At 41.4% G+C, this 20,098-nt stretch overlaps 1 protein-coding gene across 2 annotated transcripts in view; it reads left to right on the top strand.

Moving 5' to 3' along the window:
* The window catches only part of TCERG1L (transcription elongation regulator 1 like), a 185,531-nt gene that overhangs the window by 119,369 nt on the left and 46,064 nt on the right, over positions 1 to 20,098 (top strand). For both annotated transcript variants that reach the window (XM_082222900.1, XM_082222899.1), the window contains exon 5: positions 4,166 to 4,291. In XM_082222900.1, the coding sequence (XP_082079026.1) occupies positions 4,166 to 4,291 (126 nt within the window). The remainder of the gene's footprint in view (positions 1 to 4,165; positions 4,292 to 20,098) is intronic.

The raw sequence follows: 20,098 nt of genomic DNA, 5'->3' as shown, positions 1-20,098 counted from the left end.
CCTGACATTTCCAGCCTAGGTTTCATGTTGTTTTGATGAGTGATGAATAAAGCATGAACTCTACTTGCCTCCGATGCCCCAGTCAATGTTACACGTGCAGCTCTGCGACTCTCCATTGCTAACACTGCTAAGAGGCAGCCTCCTGTTTGGGACAAACCGTTTTTGCTTCCATGGATTTGTCTTCTACAACCTTTTATCCATGCCACAGGCTTATATAGCCCTGTTCCCTTTCTTTTCCATGGATTTGTCCACTCAAAATGAGTTTTGAAAACCTTTGGCTTCGATCGTCTACAGGCAATAATTAAAACTCTTCTGGGGAACACAAGGATATTAAGGAGTGAGCATGAAATTGTCATTTAGGCCTATCTGTAATATCATTGGTGGTGCTTATGAAATTATCTTATTAGCGCTTTTGTAGCAAGTGGAAATACACTTTGCTTGTTAACATCAAGGCTTGTAGACAATGTTACCAGCTTTAAACGCAACTAGGTTGTTCTTTCCTCCAATTTGAATTAAAGTTGGCTTGAGGGAAATGTACCATAAGAAATGACAGTATAGATCCAAGATGGATGAATTGTGGATAATGACATGTCTACATTGTTTCCCAAACCAACAGCGGGAGGATACTTGGTGCAGAGTAGATAGGACCATGTATACAACCTAACCATAGTTGTGACGAGTTACAGGTAGGTAGCTGTGTTGGTCTGCCGTAGTTGAAACAAAATAAAAAAAATTCCTTCCAGTAGCACCTTAAAGACCAACTAAGTTGTTATTGGTATGAGCTTTTGTGTGCATGCACATGAAAGCTCATACCAATAACAAACATAGTTGTGACTGAGAGCCTTAGTATTCACCTGTGCCACAATCCACTAGGGTGTGTTTGGGGGGGGGATGTTGCTACTTCTCATCAAATGATGCTCATGGTATCCATAGAACATAGATTTAGGGAGCACAGCTGGCTCAGTCGCACATAACAGCCAGTTAAATTAGTCTACAGTTCTCTACCCCTTTATATGTTATTTCTTGTTAGTCTTATGTATCTTTCTTGCATTTGTTGCATTTCTGGGCTTTACATATGTTTTCCCATTTCTACTGCCGTAAATGATGGAGTCTAAAAAACCCCCACACCTAAGCAGTAGTAAAATGATTTATGATATCTCTTCATCCCCTTTTTAAACCTGCCTTCATCTCATAAGAGGCTAGATACAGTGCTAGTTTATAGCCTGAATTCCAGGCTTGTCCTGTGAAAATGTAATTGATCCTATAAGAAACAATGCATTTAAAAGGCATGATAAAAACATTAAAAAATGGGGAAAGCAGTAAATACTGGACTGTTGGTGCCAGGTATGTGTGTTTTAAAGCTGACCAGTGCTCAGATTTATGGGGTGGAGTTTGGGGAGAAGGAAGCAGATCAATTTATTTTTATTCTAAAATGCTTAGGAAGAGTTGAAAGAGAGTTTTCCCTTCTCCCATTTCCCCTCATTCAGAACTGATTTGGATGTTGCTCACTTCCAGTGGAGGATGGGGGGAGAATGCTTCTGTGTGCCAGCTGGGATTGCTAGCTCCCTATCCCCAGTTGCTGTTCCTGACACTTCAGTAATTGAGATGAAATTCTTCCCCCTGCCCCCTGTAGCAGGATAAGCTTCACCTGTTTTATTTCTTCGTGCGGATCTCCTTGAGAAATAGGAGTAACCTTCCTCTCCCCTCCATCCTCACAGCAAACCATAATATCTGGATTGGATTCACCATCTAAAATAGCCCAATTGCACGAAATATTTCTACTCCAGTAGCAGCTGCCGGTATGGACACATGTTTGAAGTGATCCTTAGAAGACCATGGTGTATTAGTGCATGTTATTAGAAACCGTCAAAAGCCCTGTGAAATTCATTCCGGTCTGCACTGTTTTCTCCCCCACCCCTCTTCTCTACCCCTAAAACTGGTTTCTAGATTCGGGGGGAAGGGAAAGGGAATCAGAAACTTATTGCTCTCATCACCACAGCACTGAAGTTGCTGACAGGAAGAGGAAGAAGGCACTGCTCTCCCCACCACCACCCTTTGTGGGGTATCTGTTGGTGGAAAACTGGGCAACCCAATGCCAGAGAATGTGGGCAGGTTTTTAACCAATGCAGCTAGAACACTATCCTAGAGCAGCAACATGGGAGGGGGGGTTTCCAGCTGCCCTACCCTTTCCTCTTGGAAGCCTGATAAAAAGCTCTTGCAGGAGAAGGACTGCGAGCAACATCATAGGAGGGGTGTTTCTAGGACTGGATGCTGCATTTTGTTATATATATAGTATTGAACTGTGGTTTTTATGTTACTGAATTTTTGTTTTGTTTTGCAATGTTAATAGGAAATTGTTATTAGGAAATTGTTACTGCATTGTTGATTTGCTGTGTTACTAGGAATTTTTTTTGTAGTTTTGATTTGAAATGCATCCCAATTTCTTTGTTGTATGCATCTTTCAACATGATTTTTGTGTTTGGAAAAGTGGCATACAAACAGAATGAATGAATGAATGAATGAACGAATGAACCCCCACCATCCATGGAAATTAATGCAGCCATTCACCCATAAAAGGATGCTGTGGTAATCTGCCACTATAATACACAGTTGCACAACTACTTTTTTAATTGATTAAAAACAAGAAGTCTGCATTTAGAGCAGTTGATTTACAGAGGCCAACATACGTGAAATCCTGCAACGAATTTCAATAGATAGCTAAGATTAGGGGCTATTTTATTGATTTTTTGTCTTTAATTGTGTTTTTATACATTTATCTTTGTTTTGAATTGAATTATGATGGTTCTAGGTATTTTTTTGTTTTTAGTGGAATGTGGATTTCAGCTTTGTTTTATTTTCTATTTTATTTGCACATCGGTTGAATAATTTTTCTTTTAATTGAGCATTTTATCATTCTTCTAAATGAATGAATAGATGAATGAATGAATATTTTGTGCACCCATGGGTGTGCAAAGATAAAGAAAGAGGATGCATATACTAAATGACAACACTGATTTGAGGGTTCAACTAGTTCCTTGCCTGTTGCTATGCTACCCACTGAATATCAAGCCTTCCCAGTCTGGATGCTGGATCTTCATTCTTTGCCACACTGGAAAGAGTGTTAGAAGTGGATTTATTTGCACAGATAGAATTCTATATTCTGGCATGTGGATTATTCTGGAGGATATGCCATTTTCAATCTGCCTTCAAGCACAAAGGGAAAAACATTTGCTGAGGGTGGAGTAAGCACACATCTATAACCAAGCTGAGTCATGAAATGCCTGTATTAAAAACTTGAGCAGCACTGACTATTATTGGACATGAAGATTGGTCCTGTCTTTTGGCCCCATAGTTGGTGACTGTGATGGCGGTGGTAAGAGCAAAACCGACAAAGATGAGATGGCTAGTGCCAAACCATTATTAGCTTAACGGCCTCAGCCTAGTATACCTGGAAGAGCATCTCCACCCCAATTGTTCAGCCTGGACGCTGAGGTCCAGCTCTGAGGGCCTTCTGGCGGTTCCCTCACTGTGAGAAGTGAGGTTACAGGGAACCAGGCAGAGGGCCTCCTCGGTAGTGGCGACCGCCTTGTGGAACATCCTCCCATCAGATGTCAAGGAAATAAACAACTATCTGACTTTTAGAGGACATCTGAAGGCAGCCCTGCTTAGGGAAGTTTTTAATGTTTGAAGTTTTATTCTGTTTTTAATTTTCTGTTGTAAGCCACCCAGAATGGCTGAGGAAACCCAGACAGATGGGCAGGGTAGAAATAATAATAAATTACTGTTATTGTTACTAAGCTGAAATTCAAAGGTGGGCTAGATTTGGGAGTTCTAAACTGGAGAATGTCCTTTCTAAACCCCCTCATCTATTTCTGAAACTCTTCTGCATCCCCTCCACTGGCTCCTTTTTCTGCTATTCATTGAGGAATCCTCAGATTGGATGTATTTTTTATAGCAAGATGGGAGTAAAAATGAAGTGGGTTTATTTATTTTTCAAGAAATGTATTCATGTAAATATTATAATTGTGTTGTAAAATATTTGCCAAGAAATAGTAATTGCTAACAGCATCTGATGATGCCCAAAGTTAAAAAAAAAAATTGAAAAAGGAAAAAAGGGGGGGAAGGAACCAGATTAGTAATGTGCTCATTATGGGTTTGCATGCAGGTGCTGCTTCTAGGATGGATACCCGAATGACTCCTCTGATGCCAACTCAAGTCACCAGGGTAGCGGCTATCTCTTCACCAGCTGTGACATTCATGGCAACCAATTTGGTGGATCAGACATTAACAGGTGTGTTTCTGTTTCGCTCTCCTGGTTATACTGCTACAGCATATGTTGCATATTTGCATATTTTTCAACCAGATACTTTCCCACAGCAATAAATGCCACAGTAATAAATTGAAAAGCCCTTTTAACAGAAATATTTGTAAATGGTACTGAATCTATTGTGGTTACACACAACAAGGGATCCAAAATATATACAAATCAGATACATTTTTACATATTCTGTTCCAGACCATTACATCAGAGGGTGATATTGCCTTATGGAGCATGATCATATTTTTATGTATTTATTTGGCAAGATTTATATGCCACTTCAATTTAAAAAAAGTGTTTTTCAATGTCACCTCATGTGTGATATGTTGTTGTTTAGTCATGTCCGACTCTTCGTGACCCCATGGACCAAAACATGCCAGGCACTCCTGTCTTTATGTGCGATACAGTACCTTAATTCAATAGCCCTCTTCAGGCATCTATCTCAAACCATGGGGGTTAAATTTTGGTGCCCCTTAATTTGCTGCTGCTGCTGTTGTTGTTACCCTTCCCATTTGACTGGTTTATCCAGGGTTGATGTGACTGACTTTTGGGTTAGAATGTTTGTAGGAAGTGTCAGTGTTTGAGCTTTTATTTTTGACTGCAGGTTAGTGGGTGGGAATATAATTTGATTTGATTAGTGTTCTGGTGCTGCCATTGTTGTTAGTACATTGTTTGATTTCATATTGAGTTGTATTTAAGTGACTTATTGTTTCATTGCAATTCAGTGTTGTTCCTTGAGCTGGGATTGTGTGAACAATGAAGAGTGAACAAGTAATTTAGATGAATAAAGGGGTGGAGACATTCACACTAATAAAGTTCCTGTGGGGGGAAAAGTGGTTAGTGTAGAGTTGCCATATTTCAAAAAGTGGAAATTGGAACATAAAAGTTGTTGAAGAAATCTCAACAAAATTTGCGCTTCCAACATGGGCTGCCATACGTCCACATTTTCCTGGACATTTCAGAAATTTCCACCCGAATGCTTTTTATGAGGGCCAAATGCAGGCTATGTCTGGGAAATTCTGGACGTTTGGCAACCCTGTTTGGCTCCTCAACAGTAGTTTTTCCAGTTCCACAAGTTTATTGTTGGAATTTGTTGGTATGGAATTAGCCATATTTCTTATTGCTGCAGTGTTCATTGGTGCTACAAGCATCTAGGTTTCATTATATATCAGCTGGCTCATACACAGAATACAGCTGCAGCAGTATTGGCCACCCCTCCCAGTTTGGTGTCATCCACAAATTGGATGAGCCCTCAATACCTTCATCCAAGCCAATTATAAACATGTTGGACAGCAACAGCCCCAGGACAGAACCCTGCATCCCTTCCTCTTGTTAAAGAGAAGCAACTGTTTCAGGCATTGCATTATGACTGCAAAGGATGTCAAGAAAGTAGAAGTGTATGTGTGGACAGCTGACTGCTTACAATACTCTCCAGCTGCACCAATTTAACACATACAGTGTCTGTCTTTACCTTGCATATGTTTTGATGGGTATTTAGTCTTTTCCCAGTTGCTGGAGATTACCCGTCAGTTGGACTGCCGCTCTGTCACAATAGTCTGTATTTCACTGGAGAAATTAATGCCACAACATCATCAATGTGTTCTGAATTTTGAAATGCTAAAAACATTCGTCTTTTAGGAGTGGTGGTATTTACAGCAACGAAATGGAACAAATTTAAGGAACCTACATTCGAAAGGTGATTTTGAATATTTTGGAGAGATGCTTATTTTGATGGCTTCACAAAAGCACTTCTTTTATTGGACATCCCCCCGTTGCAGTATCCCTAAACCGTTGTTTGCTTTTTGTGAAAGAAGTGTGCACAATTTTCTCTGCCAGTGCTTGGAGGGCATGACTTTGGATTTCAATACATTCTGTAGAGCCTGTGATGGACATCTTTAAATAATTTCCTGGATCCATGTAGAACAAGGCATTTCTTGGCCACATATAACTTAAAATTTACATTAAATGAATGCTACCAAGAAATGTATCAAGATGTATGTCATCATGCCTAGGAGACAGTATATATTATTTGAGTTTCAGGATCCAGATATCAGTTATTCAAGTCTGAAAGGTGATATTGTTATCAGGAAGCAATTGAAACAGAGATGTAATCTGGACAGATTTCAGAGCATCTTGCTGGGAACAGACAAATGTCAGCATTTCTCCCACTCCTGTTTTTCCTTATCTGTCACTCATAGGTCGTATCCTCTATTTCTTCCCACACAGACCCCCCACACCCCACTCTGGTGTCATTTTCCTAAGCTATTCTTTTTTCTTTTTGATAGGGGTGGGGGAGACCAGTTCACATTTTGTTTGAACTTTTGTAATTCACACTTCCTGAATCAACACACACATGGAAATTCAGCTCTCCTTCAAAATTTGCACTTCTCCAAATGTTGTGATTTATTTCTCCAACCAAAAAACTGGCATAAAAATATATGTGATAGGGTAAAATGTCATAAAAATGCATATATTGCTGAAAACAAAGACTCATTATATTGAGGGAAATGGCAAAAAAAGTATTTTAGGCAAAATCGCAAAAAGAATAATAATAATGTTGGAGAAATGTGCGCTAAAATGCTGGCAAATGTTTGTGATTTTTTTTTTTTAGTTCTAGCCTACTGCAAAAACGTGAGAAACCAAAACGAATAGATTCCTACCTTTTGTTTTCCCCTATCATGTTCAGTTTTCCATCTTAATGTCTTCTTCCATATTGGTCTGATTTTTCCCCCTAAATGCTTTATAAAGCAATATTTGTATCAAAAAAGGAAAGAACTCTGCAGATCCTGAATTAAGCAGCAGGAACTGCCAATGCAGCTCACCAGCCAAGTATTGCAATCTGGTTTTCTGTGTGTTTGGCCTCAAATTTCAAAAACGAGTGGTTGTCAATCACCTGGCTGATGAACTGTATCAGACCTGATGGATCTTAAGATGTACAGACTTGCTGTAAATCAAGAAAATGATTGTTTGAGCCCCACTCCTTGAAACAGCAGTTTCCCAGCACCGTAGTGTTCATTGTAGTAGCTATGAATCAGGGTGAGGAACATTTTCCAGCCCAAGGCCTGCATCTTCTTTTGGACATCCTTCTGCCAGTATAAAAAGTGGACACAGCAACAGATGTGGTTCTTACCTTTGTGTAGTAGGCTACATTTCAGCAACACAAAAATTAAAGTGCTCTCTCACTTTCTTTCTCTCTCTCTCTCTCTGAGACACTCTTCTCCATATTCCATCTAGGCAAGCGAAAGGCAAGGAGACAGTTCAAGGACACATTCCAAATAGACAAAAGCACTCAAGGAGGATGCAGAGGAGGGCTAGTAAGGTGTGTGATCTAGAAAGAGGGCATGTGGTCCAGGCAGACTCCCAAGTGCTAGCTAAGCCTGGAAAGATACTGACATTCCTGTATAAAATATATCTGCAATAGCTAGCAATAGCTATTAATTGCTCCAATTTCCACTGTTGGGCTTACCACTTGGATTCCAGCTCCTCTTTCTCCCTCTTGGCTCAGAGGGCAGATAAACAATTCTGTTGAGCCCTGTTCCTGTGCAGGGCGTTCACAATTTGAATCAAGCTGAATGCCTGGCCCCACTTTTGAGATTGCATCTGTAGGCTAATCCTGCTCCTGACTTCCATGCCTTGCATACAGTGCAAATGAGTTCCTATGTGCGAGCCACATAGGATGACTGTGCTGAACATATGGATGTTGGAGGACAGTACTAACCAAGGGCCAGGACATCAGGGCCAGGACACTGCTCGTGCTTAACTGTGAATAACTCATGAACAGGTGGTTGGAGGAGGAGGAGGATTCACCTATCACGTGCAGTTATCTAACCAGCCAGCTACCAACATCTGTGAATATCCATGAGGTCTTAGGGTGGTGGGAGGTGGTTCCACTGAGGTTCAATTGACCAAGATCCTCTAAAACCAAGAGGCAGCTGCATCACTAAGACACAGCTGTTCTCCAGTAGTGGATTATTGTGATCTGGAATCTATCGACTGCATATTATGGATTGGATTGTGCTCCATTTTGTCCCAGGAGGATTATAATGGCTTGGAGAACATTATTTGAACTCAGTGGAGAATTACTATGTGTACACATTGTGACATGATGCACACATTGTGTACATGTTGTGTACACTAATCCAAAGTGTGTATTTTTGGAGGAGATGTTTATGTTGTAAATGATACCTAAACAGAGCTAGCAAAGAAAATGTCTCCACTGTTTTGCCAGAATGAAGATGAACAGCGAGGACTAAAAATGTAGCGCAGTTTCAATAGCATTGTGTTGTCATGCAGAAATCCATTAATGGATATATGGGCATCCCTGGTTTCTCTGTATGTGGCATCTCTTCAAAAGTAGGCTCTTTTGATTTATTGTTTGTAATCTGTATATCATTGTCTCTTGCACACATGATTGCTCCCTGCATTCTGCCATTAATCACACTGTTTTTTAGCAGAGGCATCAACAGAAATGCTTGCAGTGATGTGCTTCACTTTTCAACAGGAAGGAAGCGTTTCAATCATTAGCTATTCATTTCTCAGACATTTGGCTATGTTTGTCACCTGAGAAGTTATGTGCTTTGGGGCCCTACAAATCTATCCTCATGAATAACTAAAATGTACATTTGTTTGTTTCCTCACTGAAAAGAGGAAACATGACCATCAGCATACGAAAGCTTCATAAAGATCATTGGTGTGATAGAGTAAGCTATCAACTCTATTACTTGTTCTGTTAATTCACATTATGATGACTTTCAGTTGATGGATTACCGATATTTTATTCATCATGGCATGGAATACTTTGGCTACATTAAGCCTTTTGGTCAGAATCATTTCTTGTAAATACTGCCATGAAGTTTGATCAATAGTTCCCTTAAATCAAACCAGCAGCTTTGTAACAAGCTGTTTGGAAATCATCATTGCTCAATACAATGTATGTTTGCTTGTAAGATTTTATTTAGTGCCCAAATTCCCTAATATACCTTCCTTAAGATTTATGGTTATGTCTGGTAATGACACCAAACTTGGCAAAGTCTTGGAAACTTGGAGCATAAATTGGCACATTCACAAAACTCGGCAAACTGCAATGAAGCACCTCCATGGCTGGTAGTTCTTGTCTGGCTTAGATTTCAGTCTGAGCCACAGATGAAATAGTTGCTTCTGTCCAAACAAAATGCAGGGAATCAGACTGGAATGGATTCAAATAACCATCACACAGGTTAGTTTGTGAAGCCATTGTGTACCATATACCTGCCCATCATCAAGTGATCTCTGGGCATCTCACAACAGAAAGATATAGCACTCATGAAATAAATCAAAATATTTTAAAAACAGTGTGATACAAAAACAACACGCCATTTCCCTTCTCCACTTGCTGTTGACCAGTGCTTTTAGATGACTACATCCCCAAAAGCTGGTGGAAGAGGAAAGATTTCAGTTGGTGCTGAAAAGTAACAAAAGCAAGTAAGGGGAATCTTGGGCCCAGGAGCCAAATGTTGTCCTTTTGGTCTCTTTATCTGGCTCCAAGACTCTTTGCAGGCCATTGGTCTGGCCAGAATGTGTCCCTGATCTCTGATAATGCTTCTTGCCTGTCTGGATGGAAGATAGAGAGAGACCAGCTTTCACTTCAAAGGAAAATTTGTACATTTGTTGCTCTGACCAGTTTTGCATCTTGCCCCTCACATCACTAGCATGTCATACCCACCCCCAGAAGATAGCACTGAAGGGAATGTGGCCCCTGAACTGAAAAAAGTTCTCCATCCCAGAGCTATAGTTTTAACTGTTGCTGAAGCATTGGTTTGGTTTGAAACTGAATTTTTTTTGCTACTGTTTTAGTCATTTCTGCTTTATTTTTATGGCTTTGTTCATGTGGAACCTTTACCTTCAAATGTGGCATTCAAATATTATTTAAAAATAATGTTTTGTGGTTATTATCCACATCTGTCCAACACAAGGTACCATGTTAAGACATATATGTTTGTATAAGCAGATAGATAATTGATTAAGAAGTGATTGCTCTTAATTACTCTCAGCTGAATTTGAGAATTGTTTCCACTGAGGAGCATTGTGTTGGAACTATTAGGAAAGTTCGGAGGGAGTGCTTGATATCTGGATAGCCCTGCCAAGTGAAATGAAGCAAGGAGAGGGTCTTTTAAATGTTGGCACCTGACTATAGAATATTGTTCCCAGAGATGCTCATCTGGATCCTTTTGTAGAGCCAGGTGAAGACCTTTCTAATTCAGCCAGGATTTTAATTGCATTTTAAATCAGCCTTGGACTTGTTGCAGTTGAGTGTGGTTCTCAATGCTAATTGTTTATGCTGTCTCAGAAGAAAGGATTTATTCATTTATTTATTCATTTACCGTATCTTTTTAATACTGTTTTGTAAGCTTTACCAATGCCATATACATTGAATAACTGAACTCACAAGCCACTACTTGATGCTATAGTTGATAAAAGCTCTAACAGTAGTAGCTGTTGCTCATTGCAACTGCTGGGGCAGAAGACAGAGGGAGCCCAACCGTAGGTGAAGGCAGAGCCAACTGATACCAGTTTTGACCCCATCTTCTTCTTTACTGAGTTCTAGAAGGGCAATGTTAAGTTGTGGGTGAACATATCAGACGACACAGCGATTCTTCAAACAGCTCTTGTTTACTCACAGGCCAGAACAGAACTGAACTGAAGGGTTCAGCCGGCCTGCTTAAATAGAGCTCCACTAGAATGCAACAGTAACCATTTTCTGTAACTATCCAATCACTGAACGTCACTTTCGATCCCTTATTTGCATATGTGGACCTGAACTATCTACAGTATCCCCCTGCTGGCCCAGGGTGAGAACTTCAGTATATAACAGGCAACACTGCCTAGGATTGGCCGTATTTTGTGGAATAAAATCCATAAACATCACAGCACATGTTTGGAAGGCATGGGTTCTTGAAAAAGATTATATTTGTTGATCTATTCTACTAGTAAATTGCTGCCTGTCCTTTAAAAACCCATGTCCACCTTCACTCCAGCTGCACATACCAGCTATGAATATAATAAGCTACAAGCCATATCTGCACAGTGGAAGCTAAAGTGATAAATGATTGTAAAATTGCTCACCTCAGTCCATGCAAGTGTGCAAAGGTCTGTGGGGAGCATTTAGCCTTTCCTACTGTACCGCTGACAGTAAACCAAACCTGCAGTTCTGCCACTCATTGCTGAAGAACAAGTCATTGTGTTGAAAACATAGGATGGCACCATGCTCATCATGGTGTGGAGCATCTACCGTGCTAGAAACTTAAGTTCAAAATGGCTTGTCTGAGAACAAAGAATCTGCCAGAATCGGAGTAAATAAATTTGCCAGACAAAATGAGTGCACTTTTTTCGCAATGTTTTCTTCTTCCGGCAGGTGTAAATATTCTTCTAGGGGAAATCTTCCTTCCCTGTTGCATGCATTGCCTTCTTTAAAACAACAACAACAACAGCCCACCAACAACCTATTTTCCTGTCTAGTAGCATGGCTGCATTGTTAAATTTGAGCCTCCCTTTGTTTCTGCTACACTCTAGTTAGATGATCATTTTTCAATAAGATAACAACTGATTTTCATTTTCAGCATGATTATGACATGATATAAAATACACCTTTTTTCAGTTTAAAACCAGACAATGGTTGAGAATAGCTTGATAGGTGGGAAGACATCACTGAATCCTCCACATGGCAAGAACCCAGCTAAGAGACAGAGTTTGAATACTGTTACCCAGTTAAATAGAAGTCTTTTTTAAATGTCAAAGTCTTCATATATAACAGAATAGTATGGATTTAGTTGCTGGGAGGCAGTTTCTGCTTATGTAACAGAGCTTTAGAAGTCCACTTCAAACAGAGCAACTTAGGCCATTTGGCCAGAGATGCTTGAGGAATTCAGTCTTCGTAAATTTCAGTACAAGATGACCTGATTCACACCTCTTGGATGAATGTGCAAATTGGAATGTAGCTACCCACTGGATTTCAAATTTATCCAATGTTGTGATGCAGTTCTTGGAACTTTTTAAACATTTGCTGTGCAGAGCACAGCAAACAGCCTTTCACTATTAGACTATTAGTCCAAATGCCTCCAGGTTTTCAGGCAGGAGTTTTTCCAAGCTCTACCTGGAGATGCCAAGCACTGAACTTCAGATCGTCTGCATGCGAACAATATGCTGTTTTTCTGAGGGGGGAGAGAAAGAGATTACACATTTAAAATAAGCATTAAACAGAAGATACACATTAAAATACATTTTCAGATTATTACTTAAAAAAAAGAAACTGACAGATTAATGAAATGGAACAGAATTGTAGGTTCATGCTTGGCACTGACTAGACATAGACAAATTTGCCTGCACTTATATTTGGCAAGCTTCCCCTTTGACATCAGATGTTGACACAGTAGTAAGAAGTAGAGTCAGAAGTGAAATAATGCCCATTTACACCACAAAGACCTCATAACCCACCTACTTTCAGCAGCCAGAAACATCATAACCAGACACTGGAGGGACCTGTCAGGAGTAAGCATGGACCAATGGTACCAAATAGTATGGGAAACAGCCTTACTAGAAAAATTAACCAATAAACTGAAACGGATACAAGGACAAACAGAAGAAGACGCCTTCACCCTGGTATGGCTCCCCTTTATCACATACACAGCCCGACAAGACGACAAAAATCCACCAACAGCATACAAATTAATATGGCTAACCTGATCCAAAACACCCACCCACCCCACTCACACATGAAAACAAAGACCACCACAGCCAATCACAAACAAACAAACAAACAAACACACCCTAGGCCAACCCCAACCTCTCTCACCCCAAAGGAACACAAGTGAATAGCAGAGAACCTGCACAAGTGATGCTGACACAAAACCCCACATATATTAAGTAAAATAGAAACATCACCGCCACCACCCCACTCACCTTCCCCACCCCCCTCTTTCCCCCTTTTCTTCCTAATGTCTCAACAAATGAAACTGATCTGTAAAAAATGTTACTTGGGAGGGGAAAGAGACATTGCACATACTTTTGTAAACAAAGAAAATCTCTAATAAAAATACATTTTAAAAAAGAAGTGACATCTGAGAGCCCCAGTGCACACATAGAAGCCATTCTACATCTCCACAAATGTCTTTTTGGTTGAATCTTGTTGTTTGATCATGCAAATCAATACTTCTTCAGATAGCGTTAGGGCTTGACACTCTGTGTTTCTCTTGCTGAGCTTGACATCACAGCACAGTTATGGTAGAGAGACATACTTCTTTTGGTTTTGGTTTTTTAAAAATTGATAATAGGGACTGAACTGGAAAAGTTTCTCTCTTTTTGCTGATCCTTTAGCAGCACTGCAAAAGGAGAAAATGACTACCTCTTCCTTAAACTGTATATTTGTGAACACTTTGCAACTTTAAGGGAGGCAGTTGCAGAGCAATCCCTCCCTTTCTCTCGCGTGACTAATCTTCAAATGCTTTGCTGAAGGGGGGGTCATGCCACCCCTTTAAACTTACAAAAGTTTTGCAAACTGGCAATTTAAAGCAGACAATCCACAGTGCAATGGACTGCATGATCCTTCCCCCTCTCTAAGCATGAACTGCTTTGTGGTTGGTCCAAGAAACATTTTTCTCACTTCATAGTAACTTCATTTACAGTCAGTAACATCATTGCACTTCCTTGGTGGTCTGAGAAGATGATATTCTTGGAGTAGGTGATGGAGAGAGTTGTGGTGGAGTACCTGAAAGCATTCTTGGATGACACAGATTCATTTGTTGTTGCTGCTGCTACTGCTGCTGCTGCTGCTGTTGCTATTATCATCATCATCTCACTCAGGTTGAGGACTCAAGTTGGTTTACACAGATTAAAGCAACATAGATAAAATACAAAAAGCTAAAAATATTTAAAGGATAATCATTATAAAGCAACTGAACCCTAATAAGATTAAATCAATATAAAAATAAATTTCTTAAAATGTGACAGCTGCAGCCATACGTTGGCCTAGAGAGCTTGTCCACAGTAGTTCAGGCACTGATGACTTGAAGGTTGGACTACTGGCATGCACTTGATGTGGGGCTTCCCTTGGGCTTGATCCAGAAGCTGCAGTTAATGCAAAATGCTACGGCATGGCTGATGACAGGAGTGGGACCCTGTTAGCATAGAACACCTCTGCACAGAGTTCTCCTCTCGGCAAAGATATTGTAGAGCTGGGAAAGGTTCAGAAAAGGGGATGGAGAAACTCCCCTCTGAGGAAAGATTTTCTAGTTTAGGGAAAGAAGCAAGTAAGAGGGAACATGGTAGAGGTTTATAAAATTGTGCATGGTGTGAAGAAAAGCTTTTCTTCCTATCTCACAGTACTAGAACTTAGGGGCCTCCAATGAAGCTGAACATTGGAAGACTCATGACAGGCAAAAGGAAGTGCTCCTTCACACTGCATATAGTTAAGCAATGGAATTTGGCTCCCACAAGAAGTAATCATAGAATCATAGAATCATAGAATCATAGAGTTGGAAGAGACCACAAGGGCCATCGAGTCCAACCCCCTGCCAAGCAGGAAACACCATCAGAGCACTCCTGACATATGGTTGTCAAGCCTCTGCTTAAAGACCTCCAAAGTAGGAGACTCCACCACACTCCTTGGCAGCAAATTCCACTGTCGAACAGCTCTTACTGTCAGGAAGTTCTTCCTAATGTTTAGGTGGAATCTTCTTTCTTGTAGTTTGGATCCATTGCTCCGTGTCCGCTTCTCCGGAGCAGCAGAAAACAACCTTTCTCCCTCCTCTATGTGACATCCTTTTATATATTTGAACATGGCTATCATATCACCCCTTCACCTCCTCTTCTCCAGGCTAAACATGCCCAGCTCCCTTAGCCGTTCCTCATACGGCATTGTTTCCAGGCCTTTGACCATTTTGGTTGCCCTCCTCTGGACACGTTCCAGTTTGTCAGTGTCCTTCTTGAATTGTGGTGCCCAGAACTGGACACAGTACTCCAGGTGTGGTCTGACCAGAGCAGAATACAGTGGCACTATTACTTCCCTTGATCTAGATGCTATACTCCTATTGATGCAGCCCAGAATTGCATTGGCTTTTTTAGCTGCCGCGTCACACTGTTGGCTCATGTCAAGTTTGTGGTCAACCAAGACTCCTAGATCCTTTTCACATGTACTGCTCTCAAGCCAGGTGTCCCCCATCTTGTATTTGTGCCTCTCATTTTTTTTTGCCCAAGTGCAATACTTTACATTTCTCCCTGTTAAAATTCATCTTGTTTGTTTTTGCCCAGTTCTCTAATCTGTCAAGGTCGTTTTGAAGTGTGATCCTGTCCTCTGGGGTGTTAGCCACTCCTCCCAGTTTGGTGTCATCTGCAAATTTGATCAGGATGCCCTTGAGTCCATCATCCAAGTCGTTGATAAAGATGTTGAATAAGACCGGGCCCAAGACAGAACCCTGTGGCACCCCACTAGTCACTCTTCTCCAGGATGAAGAGGAACCATTGATGAGCACCCTTTGGGTTCGCTCAGTCAGCCAGTTACAAATCCACTGAGTGGTAGCATAGTCAAGACCGCATTTTACCAGCTTCTTTACAAGAATATCATGGGGCACCTTGTCAAATGCCTTGCTGAAATCAAGGTAGGCTACATCCACTGCGTTCCCTTCATCTACCAGGCTTGTAATTCTGTCAAAAAACGAGATCAGGTTAGTCTGACATGACTTATTTTTCAGAAATCCATGCTGACTATTGGTGATCACAGCATTCCTTTCTAGGTGCTCACAGACTGTTTGCTTAATGATCTGCTCCAGAATCTTCCCTGCTATTGATGTCAGACTGACTGGGCGGTAATTATTTGGGTCCTCTCTTTTCCCCTTTTTGAAAATAGGGACAACATTTGCCCTCCTCCAGTCTGCCGGGACTTCGCCTGTTCTCCAGGAATTCTCAAAGATGACTGCCAGTGGTTCTGAGATCACATCTGCCAGTTCTTTTAATACTCTTGGATGCAGTTCATCTGGCCCTGGAGACTTGAATACATCTAAACTAGCCAAATATTCTTGTACTATCTCCTTAGTTATTCTGGGCTGTGTTTCCTTTGCTGAATCATTTGCTCCAAATTCTTCAGGTCGGGCATTGTTTTCTTTATCGGAGAAGACTGAGGCAAAGAAGGCATTGAGGAGTTCAGCCCTTTCTGTGTCCCCTGTTTGCATTTCACCATCTTCTCCTCTGAGTGACCCCACTGTTTCTTTGTTCTTCCTTTTGCTATGAACATACCCATAAAAGCCTTTTTTGTTGCTTTTAACCTCTCTAGCAAGCCTGAGTTCATTCTGTGCTTTAGCTTTTCTGACTTTGTGTCTACACGTGCTGGGTATTTGTTTGAATTCCTCTTTGGTGGTTTCCCTTTTCCATTTTTTGTACACATCCTTTTTTAATCTTAACTCAGTTAAAAGTTCTTTAGATAGCCACCCTGGCTTCTTTAGGCACCTTCCATGTTTCCGTCTCATTGGTATTGCCTGACGTTGTGCTTTTACTATCTCCCTCTTAACAAACTCCCAGCCATCATGAACTCCCTTTCCTTTTAGTATTGTTGTCCATGGGATCTCACCCAGCACTTCCCTAAGTTTTATGAAGTCGGCTTTCTTAAAGTCAAGAAATTGAGTCCTAGTATGCTTGGCTGCTCCTTTCCGCTGTATAGTAAACTTCAGAAGAGCATGATCACTCGCGCCTAATGATCCTTCCACTTTTACCCCACTAACCAGGTCATCAACATTGGTTAGGACCAGATCTAAAATGGCTGTTCCTCTTGTTGCTTCTCCCACTTTCTGGACAATGAAGTTGTCTGCAAGGCCAGTGAGGAATCTGTTTGACCTTATGCTCTTGGCTGAGTTTGACGTCCAACAAATATCCGGGTAATTGAAGTCCCCCATTACTACTATCTCCCTTCCTTTTGCATGCTTGGCCATCTGTTCCAGGAAGGCATCATCTATGTCCTCCGTTTGGCTTGGGGATCTATAGTAAACTCCCACAATGAGGTCTCTGTAATTCTTCTCTCCCTTAATTTTGACCCAAATGCTCTCACTTTGGCTTTGAGGATCTAAATCTTGGATCTCTTCACAGGTATACACATCCTTGACATATAACGCCACTCCTCCTCCTTTCTTGTCTGGTCTGTTTCTCTGAAATAGATTGTATCCCCCCATTATTACATTCCACTCGTGGGACTTATCCCACCAGGTTTCAGTGATGCCTATTATGTCATATTTAGTTTGCTGTACCAAGAGCTCAAGCTCATCTTGTTTATTTCCCATGCTTTGCGCATTAGTGTACAGACATTGAAGTCCATTAATCATTCCCCCGTGTCTCTTATTTAAGAATTTTTTCCTCCCACCACTAGGTCTGTGTGCTGTTTGCTCCATTTGGTCTATGACATTTGGATGATCATCTTCATCAATTGATAGACTCCTACCTTCAGGAGCACTGTCTCCCTCCCCCACATTAGTCAGTTTAAAGCCCTCCTGATGAGGTTTCTGAGATTTTTGGCAAAAACATTTCTCCCAACCGTTGTGAGGTGCAGCCCATCGCTTGCCAGAAGTCCATCTTCAAGAAACTGCAGTCCGTGATCTAAGAATCCAAACTGTTCCTGTTTACACCATTTGCGAAGCCAGCTGTTCACTTCCACTATTTTTCCCTCTCTCCCTGGGCCACGTCGTTCAACTGGGAGGACAGATGAGATGACAATTTGTGCATTTAGTTGCTTCAATTTCCTGCCAAGAGCCTCGTAGTCGCTTTTGATCTTCTGGAGGCTATTGCTTGCAGTGTCATTGGTTCCCACATGAACCAAGAGGAAAGGGTATTTGTCAGTGGGTTTTATGATTCCTTGCAGTCGTTCAGTTACATCTTGGATCTTAGCCCCGGGGAGACAGCACACTTCCCGAGACATCTTGTCAGGCCCACAGATCACTGCTTCTGTTCCCCTCAGTAGGGAATCCCCTATCACCACTACACGCCTCCTCTTACGTTTGGTCGGGGTTCTTCCGTGAGCTGTCCGTTCCAAGGTCGCCTGCACATTCCCTGAGGACTGACTTTGCTGCTCGTCTTCATATACCTGATTGACTGTAATGAGGGAGAGATCCTCAAATGGAGTCTGCTCTTCGTCTTCCATGCTAGGAGAGAGGACCTCAAAGCGATTGTGTATTTATAAACAATCAGAGTGAACCCTGGGCCTCCTACTTCTTTGAGTCACGTTTCTCCATATATCTGGCTCCTGTGTTGGTGAACTAGACTCCTTCTCAGGGGAGTCCCCTGTCTCCTCCTTGGTGGAGACGGTGTGCTCTTTTGCTTCCAATGATGGGCACCAATTTGGCTGGTTTCAAGAAAAGCTTAGACAAACTCATGGAGGATACTAGCGATGATGGCTAATTCTGCCTCCAGTGTTGGAGGCAATTGCTGGGGAAAGCAGGTGGGGAAAGTGCTGTTATGCTCAGGTTCTGTTTATTGGCTTCCCATGGCCATGTGGTTGGCCACTGTGAGAACAGAGTGTCGCACCAGATGGGCCTTTTGGCCTAATCCTGCAGGTTCTTCATGTATTCTTATGGGAATAAAATGGAGAGGGGGGAGAACTGTGTATGTCACTTTGAGCTCCTCAAAGGAAAGGTGGGGTATAAATGTAATAATAAATACAAAACAAAATATGTGAAAAATCTATTCTGTGTATGTTGTATTATTCCTATTCAATTAATCTGGACTCTATAAATCCTCAAGTGTTGCAATATTCTAGCTGCTTGTATTACCAGAATATACAGCTTTCGAGCTGGAGATTATTTGTGGAAGAGCACAAAGCAAGGAATACTGAGACGTGTCATAGAGCTCTGCAGTTTGAGCCCTCCGAGAGCAATTGAGTAGGCTCAGCTCAGCTAGAACAGGCAAAGCACCAGAGCCAATTATATGTGTAAAAAGCCTTGGGTATGCAGGTTTATTTGCACATCTCTGTAGCCGTTGCCGAATCAATGACTGTTAAAGGAGTATTTCTTTCCAATGAAAGCGGCTCCGGCTCTCCTATCCTCTCGCATACTCTCTTTCCAGCAGGCACATTAGGCACATAGTGTTCAAAATATTTTCATCAATCGCCTTGCCGTCTGTAAACAACGCGTTGATTTGTTAGCTGCTCCTGCAGTCTTAGAGAAGAAAAGGAATGGGTATCAGAGGCTTTAACCAAGCTGAAAATGCATACCTTGCTGTGTATAAGCAAACCAGGAACGGTTCATTTGCAGTGCACATAACCATGGTTGTGAAGCTGATAGTACCAAGTATTTGACATCATAACCTAAATCGGGGGGGGGGGTACCTTTTTCATTCTAAGGCCAGATTACTGGCAGGGACATTCCATCAGTGAGTGGAGCCAGACCCCAAAGCTATACCAGCACAAACACAAATACAAAGATGCACACACACAGAGTCAAAAATATCTCTCTGACCACCTCTCATCAGCTAGTACTTTGCTGTGGCTATCAGAAATACTGCAGATAAAGTAAAGAAGCTGCTTTGTGGCTCTCTTGACCTGATCTGTGAAAGAAATTATATAAAAAGCAGCTTTGGGAATCATAGAAGTGTAGAGTTGGAAGGGACCACAAGGGCCATCTAGTCCAACTCCCTGCAATGCAAGAATCTTTTACCCAACGTGGGGCTCGAACTCACAACCCTGAGACCAACAGTCTCATGCTCTACCAAGTGAGCTATCTCTCAGGGTACCTAAGAAGAGCCTGCTAGATCAGGTCCATGACCCATCTACTCCAG

Source organism: Podarcis vaucheri (assembly GCF_965113315.1).
Source record: "Podarcis vaucheri genome assembly, chromosome: 5".
Taxonomy (NCBI): domain Eukaryota; kingdom Metazoa; phylum Chordata; class Lepidosauria; order Squamata; family Lacertidae; genus Podarcis; species Podarcis vaucheri.
This window is presented reverse-complemented; position numbering and strand designations above follow the sequence as displayed.